The 8591-nt window shown below is 38.0% G+C and overlaps 1 protein-coding gene across 1 annotated transcript in view; it reads left to right on the forward strand.

The window, feature by feature from the left end:
* The window catches only part of ADSS2 (adenylosuccinate synthase 2), a 41690-nt gene extending 36435 nt beyond the window's left edge, over window positions 1-5255 (forward strand). The window contains exons 12-13 of the mRNA XM_054248357.2: window positions 2724-2873; window positions 4092-5255. Coding sequence (XP_054104332.1) covers window positions 2724-2873; window positions 4092-4144 — 203 coding nt within the window. The 3' untranslated portion in view covers window positions 4145-5255. The remainder of the gene's footprint in view (window positions 1-2723; window positions 2874-4091) is intronic.
* The last annotated feature ends 3336 nt before the right edge of the window (window positions 5256-8591 follow it).

Below are 8591 nucleotides of genomic sequence, written 5' to 3' on the forward strand. Positions count from 1 at the left end.
CAACTTCAAACACCAAAGAGAATAGTCTAACCAAGTATAATCACATGTGGCAAGGTCTACCATAGAGAACATTACAGCAAATTCTTTTAATTAAAATACTTAAAACTAACAAAACATAAAATTTGTCAATTTCATGTGTTCAATATTACAGCTGTTTTTGGTCAAGTTCCCCTAGAAACACTCTTGAGATGGAGATTTCAAGAAGTGTAGTAGAGAATACTTTCAGCAATAGCTCTTGTGAAAGACACAGACAGACTAGTTGAAATGCAGGGCAGCCAATCCCCATTGGAGCCACAGAGGTAGGGCGGCCCTTTAGAGCTGTGCTAAACTGAGGCAAGTAGCCAAAACTTTGTACCTCACCATAACTAGCCACAAAACAAGGGCTGTTCCTCAAGTGAGGTAGCTCCCTTTGGCCAAGAGCAGTTCCTGGAGAGGGACTGAGCTGTGAGTCCCAGCAGCAGAGAGTGCTTCTGGGAACAGCTCCTCTAGGATTCTGGTTGTTGCCTTTCCTAGTGAAACCTACAAGAGGAAGGTTAATGGTGTAAATTAGCCCCTACTGTGGCTGTCACTGTGGGAAAGTAGAAGTAAGAGTCCCATTAAACTTTAAGCTAAGTCTTCCCCTATTATTTTGGATTTCATGTGGCAAAGCCAGCAGGCAAGGAATGCAGTCACCGGAAGAGGTAAATGATTCTGATCAGAATTTCCAATATGCTTTTAAACCCACCTGGTGAATTTTTATTTTTAGAATTTCCATTTAGTTTTCTTCTATACTTTCTATTTCTCTACTGAGATTCCCTATCTGTTTACTCAATAACAGTGAAATTTTCTTAGTTTGTATTAGCTACTCTTTTTTTTCTGTTAGTCTAACCTTTAGGTCATCTCAAGTTGGGTTTCTCTTGACTATTCTTTTCCTTGGCTGTCGATCACTGTTTCTATGACTAATGACTATTGGTTAACTATTAGACATCGTGGATGATATGTTAAAGAGACTCAGATTCTGTTATCTTCCTCTGAATAGTGTCAATTCTTGTTTTAGGGGACAATTGAATTATTTGCTGATCATCTTGAACTTAGTTTGGTTTTTTGCTTTGTTGTGTGGTTACGTGGAAAACCCAAGATGTTTTTCAAACTTGTTTAAGCTGGTATGAGTCAGTCTCCAAATTTTGTCTCTTCTGTAGATCTCGGCAGAACTTGGTTTTTGGCTTTATTATGGCAGGTTTGTAATAGGTTTCACTCAAGGGTGTGACATTTATTCTTAAAGAGCAGCCTTTCCGGTGGCTCCGCTTGATGCCAGGAGAGTTAACAAGGGATGATAATGAGAGCTGTTTGGTCCAGCAGTGCTGGAGTGCCAAGTGTGCCCTGTTCCTTCCTTTTCAGTAGCGCTGCTTGACTTCTAGAGTCTTTGTTTCACCCGCAACTGTGTAGCAGTTGAGGTCTGGTAAGCCTCTGATGGTCCTGCTCTTTACCTCTACCTGTGGAGTCCTACTGTAGTTGTGGGACTCTTTTTTTTTTTTTGAGACGGAGTTTCGCTCTTGTTACCCAGGCTGGAGTGCAATGGCGCGATCTCGGCTCACCACAACCTCCGCCTCCTGGGTTCAGGCAATTCTCCTGCCTCAGCCTCCTGAGTAGCTGTGATTACAGGCATGCGCCACCATGCCCAGCTAATTTTTTGTATTTTTAGTAGAGACGGGGTTTCACCATGTTGACCAGGATGGTCTTGATCTCTTGACCTCGTGATCCACCTGCCTCGGCCTCCCAAAGTGCTGGGATTACAGGTGTGAGCCACCGCGCCCGGCCAGCCGTGGGACTCTTACATGGACTTCTGGGGCTCCCCTCTCTCTATAGCTCCCTCCTGTCTGATGCCTGGCCTTGCTGATTGTAGCAGGTTCAGCTTCCCTGAAGTCAGCTATCTACATCCCCAGGTCAGTGGAGCTGCCATTCTCTGTTGACTCCAGTGTTCTGAACTGTGGTCAGAAAATTGTCCCTATGCAGAAAGCTGAGTGTCTTCTCGACTTGCTTGTGAGTTTTCTCTCCCAGGAGCCATGGCTTTGTGCCTGACAAGTCGGTGGGTGTGCGCTGCTATGAGGCAGCAGCTCCCTTCAGTGGAGGGCGAGTCCTGCAGAGGCTCTGAACTGTAAGTGGTCAGCAGGCAAAGCTCCCAAAGCTCTCAGTCTTGAGAGACATCTAGACAGAGTACCCATAGCATCCGCTATATTGACTCAAGTCAGAGAAACTCTTCTTTAGTATAGTTTCAGTTTCCATTAGGGAATACAGAGAAAATAGGTAGAATGATGAAGCAAATTTCAGGTAGCACAGTAGATTTCTCAGAAGAGAGCAGTTATGCAGGCCTTCTTTCTGTGAGGTACAGATCTACAATCCCTAATCAATAGAATGGAAATTCAATAAGCTTTAAAACTGGAAAGTTTTAAGTTTGGCACCCAGATTCATTTGGCAACAAAACCAGACTTGAAGTAATGTCAGCATTACATAATCTTTATCTTTTTATAGCGAATGATCATATGTGTTGCTGCAGAAATGTGTTTGATTATAGAATACTGCCCCAGATGGTATTTCTACTGTTTTGTCTTTCTACTACCTGAAGAATTCTAAATCCCAAAACACATCTGGCTCCAAAGATTTTGATAAGAGATTTTGAACTCATAATACATCAAAAAGTTGTTTGACAGTAAGCAGTATATACAAATTTCCTCTTTAACTTTTAGCAAACCAAGAAGTCTTAAATAAAGTTGAAGTTCAGTATAAGACTCTCCCAGGATGGAACACAGACATATCAAATGCAAGGACATTTAAAGAACTACCTGTTAATGCACAAAATTATGTTCGATTTATTGAAGATGAGCTTCAAATTCCAGGTAAACGTAAATATTTCGTGAATAACTGCCTTTTAACTTACTTTTCTGCCTCTGAAATAGAATAAAGGAAAGATCACTGTTACTTTGCAGAGTTCACATGATTTGCATAAATACCCAGGAAGATGTAAAGGAATAATTTTATTCCTTAGAGTAAATAGAACGTTCATCTTTACATGGAAGATATTAGATTAATTCTCACCCTTCTGACCCGTCTTTAATTCTTAGTCTGTTTTTTCACCCTGTGACATTGTCTTATTCCTTTCTCCCTCTTAATAACAAATCCTCATGTATCTTTACCACCACCAAAAATGGTTTGTGTTTTTGGGGGATTAAAAAATGCTGTATGTAGTTTGTTTGGGTTAAACTACCCTTGAGAATTGGAGTTTCCTGAATATACATTGGGAAATAATAGGTATAGAAAACAGGAAATCTCACTAGAAAAAAATGCAAGAAAAGAATTTTTAAAAATAGATAAAACTATTTATTAACGAACAAATATAAATTGGCAAGGGAGGTAAGCATAACGAAGTTATGGCTGTTTCTAGTTATGTGAAGTCATTCTTTTAAGAGATGGCTTCTTCCTTTTATCCTTTTGTTGGCATTGATGGATATTTGAAAGATAAGAAAAGGTGAAGTTGGTGGGATGTATCCTCCATATAAAATCTGTTATCTGCTTACTCTTGATTTTGTCTTGTGGTTCATTTGTATTTGTGGTTCATTTCCAGCATGATTCTTGTTTTCCAAATTGCTAGCTGCCCTTCATAACTTGATGTCAAATTTAGTAAGCATGTTTGCTTACTGCTCTTAGTCAACATTTTTTTGAAATATAAATAGCAGTGAGTCAAACAAAAATCTGTGAAATACCACAAAGGTTGATCCTAACAGTACCTTATGGAACCTGGTAATTCTTTAATAATCTAAAACCATGTGGTGCTGATAATTAGATCTCCATAGACTCATGAAGTGGGCAATTTCTGAGGCTATGCAAGTTAAAATCATATTCTCATCTAGATGTTTAAGATGCTTATCTTGGCCAGTTATCAGGAACTTGATCAAACTTTCTGTAGGTCTCTGCTGGTTTTAGTCAATATTTTACTATACTAAGTCATTAAGAATTAGGAAACTGAAAATATTACACAGTTAAAAATGGAACAGTAAGGCATACTTCCCTGTGCTGGGTCTTATAGTGCAATCCTTTTTCTCTTTGTTTTCTCCCAGTTAAATGGATTGGTGTTGGTAAATCCAGAGAGTCTATGATTCAACTCTTTTAATGATTGCCAGTAACGCAAGGAACACTCCTTCAGAGGGAGGGGAAAAGACTTCCTTAAATATTTCATTTATCACCTGCAAATTTAAGAATAAAGACACTGAAGTGAGTTGGTAAGCCCTCCAGTTGTTTCCAGTCTTTTCAGATGGATGCCTGTCGTGGAGATTAACTCTGGCATATCCCAGTGTCGGCTTTCCGTAGCTGGCAGAATCGCCAAATCATTTGTTGCTCCTGCTGCTCTCATGGTGCCACATTTCTTTTTTTAATGTTTAGTAATAGTGTAATCCATGTTGTTTGAAATCTAAGGTAGAATTACTTTTAATGTAGTTTTTCTTCATTACTGTCATTGTGTATTCTTAAGTTTTACCCCTATTTTAGATGGTAAGAACAATTAATGCAGTTTTGCACAAATATTTTTACATTCTGATTATTCAATTCTGTCATTGTAATCTTTGTTGTTAGAAACAAAAGATGAAAACATAGGGGTTCTGTGAACTTTTATAATGCTATGAATTCTGTTTAAACTGTGGACTGTTTATTTTCTGTTGAGACCATTGCAAAATTGAGCTTTGGCGGGATTTGGGGAGGGGGTTATATTCATGGGTCCTTTAATTTGTACAGAACACAGAACTTATTTCTCTCTGTCAGTTATTTAAAACATTGAGCATTTAGTGAAATGTTCAAAGAGAAAAGATGTTTCCCAAAACAACAATCTTAATGTTAAAAATGATTAGACATTAAAAGATCTGTTGTAATATATGGCGGATATTTTTCTTTAATTTCAAACGTTACCTCTGAAATGTATATTAGCTTTTCTTTTTTATCTTACCATTACTTTTAAATCTGGTGGATTGGTTTTCAACATTGTGCCTGCCAATATGCCTACAAAAACATCTGTAAGTGTCAAAATGAACTCAAGTGGTTAACCATGATTTTGATCATGCCTTTATTTCTCCTTTCTTGATAAAAAAAAAGGTGTTGTTTTGACAATTAGGCTTAACATTGTTTTGTAGATTATCTTTTAATGAACTGTTTTACATGTTAAATTAGGTGCCACTTAAACTTATTTTATTATACCATCAATAGCTGATTAAAAGAACCAAATATTTCTAGTATGCTTTGTGTATTGTGTTTTTGTTTTAAGAGAGGTTAGTAATACTAGTATGTGTGTAATCTTAGCTCAAGAAAAATTCTAAAATAGGAAAGTATCATTAGACTCAATAAGTATATAGAACAATACAGATTATCCTACAGGCCAATTACTGATCAATAATGACTTATATGTAAAAATAATTTATAAGGAATATATAATTTCTGTTTATTCTAATAAAAAAATGAATGGTTTTTTAAAGTCTGCATTCATATCTCGGTTACAAGTATTGTACTACTGAAACATATTTTTAGTAATGGTTCAGAAACAGATACAAAGAACCCATTCTTCTTTTCAAGTATCTATGTTAGACCCTACCTAGTATTGGGTATGCAGTGGTGACAGGAGCACAGTCTTCCTGAAACTTGGTATAGTGGGGGGCAGCATGGTAACCAGATACAGATTTATAAACAGTAGGTACATGCTGCCATGGAAAAGTACAAGGTCTGATGAATGAGAATCTAGTCGTAATTTAGCAGGGGTTGAAGAAGGAAGGCCATTAATGGAAATAACATCTAAACAGACCAAGTAGATGAGTAGAGAGAGCACACAGAGGGACATGTACTGTGCAAAGGCCCAGAGGCTGGAAAGAATTTGGAAAGTCAGAACAACTAAACAAAATGAATGAGGGGCTGATGAGGCCAATTAGCTTGGCAGTAAATTCAAGGAATAAAATCATGGGGGTGTGTGTGTGTGTTTGTGGTTCGTTTGTGTTTTTGTTGATATCATTGTTGTTTTGAACCAGAGTCTCACTCTGTTGCCCAGGCTGGAGTGCAGTGGCATGATCTCAGCTCACTGCAACCTTTGCCTCCTGGGTTCAAGTGATTCTCCTACCTCAGACTCCTGAGTAATTGGGATTGCAGACACATGCCACCATGCCCAGCTAATTTTTGTATTTTTGGTAGAGACGGAGTTTCACCCTGTTGGCTGGACTGGTCTCAAACTCCTGACCTCAATTGATCTGCCTGCCTCAGTTTCCCAAAGTGTGAGATTACAGGTGTGAGCCACCGTGCCCAACCAAAACCATGTTGTACATGAAAGAAGAGGACTATAATGTAATACAAACAGTAGATCCCCCCCACCTATGAGGGATATGTTCAGACACCCCCAGTGGATGCCTAAAAACTAGTACCAAATCATATATATACTGTTTTTTCCTGTATATACATACCTGTAATAAAGTGTAATTTATAAATGAGGCCTAGTAAGAGATTAATAACAACTAATAAAAATAGATCAATTATAACAATATACTGTAATAAAAATTATGTGAATGTGCTCTCTCTCAAAACATCTTCTGTTGTACTTTATTTACCCTTGTTGTGATCATGGGAGATGGCACAATGCTTATTGATGCAGTGATCATGGGAGATGGCACAATGCTTATTGATGCAGTGAGGTGATGTAGGCATTGTGATGTAGCGATGGGCTACTGTTGACCTGTATTCCTGAGTTGATGTAATGGTTTCGTGCCACTCATTTCAAGGGATTCCTTGCTTAAGTATTTGCATGGGCTCAGTGCTTTCTGGAGTGACATATGGCTGTTATCACAGATGTTTTTTGCTCATATCTTCCACCCATAAATGTAATGCCTTTTCCATCTTAACTAAGCACTTATCATGCACCGTGGCTGTAGCTTTTGCAGTTTGTGGTGTGACAGCAAAACTAGCATGAATTTCTTCTTCCTCCTCCAAAATTTCACAGATTTGTTCTTACCGTAAATCTTAGCAACATCAGCGTACGATTTTTAAAATTTCCTTCCATATTACTTTCACCTTTTCACTTGAAATGAGGACTTTACAGTTTCCCATTAGCATATCTGAATTGCCAGCATCACTACTCTTGTGTTTTGGGACCACTATTAAGTAAAATAAGGGTTACTTGGACACAAGCACTGAGATACCAGGCAGGTACTGCAGAGAGTGTGGAGACATAGGACAAAGGGATGATTCACATTCGAGGCAGGACAGAGCAGGATAGCATGATGTCTCATTATGGCACTGAGAGGTGCTTGCAATTTAAACCTCATGAATTACTTCTGGAATTTTCAATTTCATATTTTTGGGGCAGGTTTGGCCTCTGGTAACTATAACGGTGGAAAATGAAACCACAGATATGGGGAAACTGCTGTATTATGCTTAAGAAGGCCCTAATGAGAGCACAGGAAAATGGCTAAAACTATATACTCTGAATTTTAAAACTCAGTAGATGGAAAGTGCATGGCAGAGCAAGACATTTAAATGGGAAGGGGGCCTATTTAACATATTTTTAATACACTAATTGATTAATACAGTTGAATAGGGATACAGGAATATCTGAAGCATTTTTGAGAAAATAACTGTTGAGAGAGGAGTCTTTTTCCTGCCAGATGTTAGAACGTTACAAAGCTACTGTAATAAAAATACATAGCATTGCTATGAGAAAGAATAAATACATAAGAGAAATGGAATAGACATTCCAGAAATAGATGTAAGCATATTTGGGAACTTAACATAGGCTTATATAATCTTAGGGAAAGCCTTCTTCGTAAAAACAGGAAACACAGGAACCTAAGGAAAAATGTTCAGATTGAACTGAGTTAATATATACATATTTAATATTATGAACAAAGTTTTTTTTAAAAGCCTGGGAAAACAAACTTGGGAAAAAATATTTAAACACATATCCCTAATGTACAAAAACCAAATAAAGTGACAAATAACAGAAAAATGGTTAAAAAATTAATATATATCGAGCAATTCACAGGAAAAGAAATATCAGTGGCCCCAAACATGAAAACGATTCACCTTTCCCTATAGATAAAAAAAAAAAAAATAGCAATGAGTGAGATACCACTTCTCATCTCTTGGATTGGTAAATATGGAAAGATCAGTGCTACCAAGAATGTGGAGAAATAGATACTTTCATAACTGCTGGTTACAGTCTGAATTATTATAATTTGTATGGGAAGCAATTTGACAATATCTGTTAAAAGTTGTATTTGCAAATCCTTTGACCTACCAGCAGTCACACTATAAAAAGAAAAAAGAAGGCCGGGCACAGTGGCTCACACCTGTAATTCCAGCACTTTGGGAGGTCAAGGTGGGTGGATCACCTGATGTCTGGAGTTTAAGACCAGCCTGGCCAACGTGGCAAAACCTCATTTCTATTAAAAATACAAAAATTAGCTTGCTGTGGTGGTGGGCACCTGTAATCCCAGCTACTCAGGAGGCTGAGGCAGGAGAGTCACTTCAACCTAGCGGGTGGAGGTTGCAGTGAGCTGAGATGATGCCACCATACTCCAGCTTGGGTGACTGTCTAA

The sequence above is a fragment of the Callithrix jacchus genome, chromosome 19 (genome assembly GCF_049354715.1).
Source record: "Callithrix jacchus isolate 240 chromosome 19, calJac240_pri, whole genome shotgun sequence".
Lineage (NCBI taxonomy): Eukaryota > Metazoa > Chordata > Mammalia > Primates > Cebidae > Callithrix > Callithrix jacchus.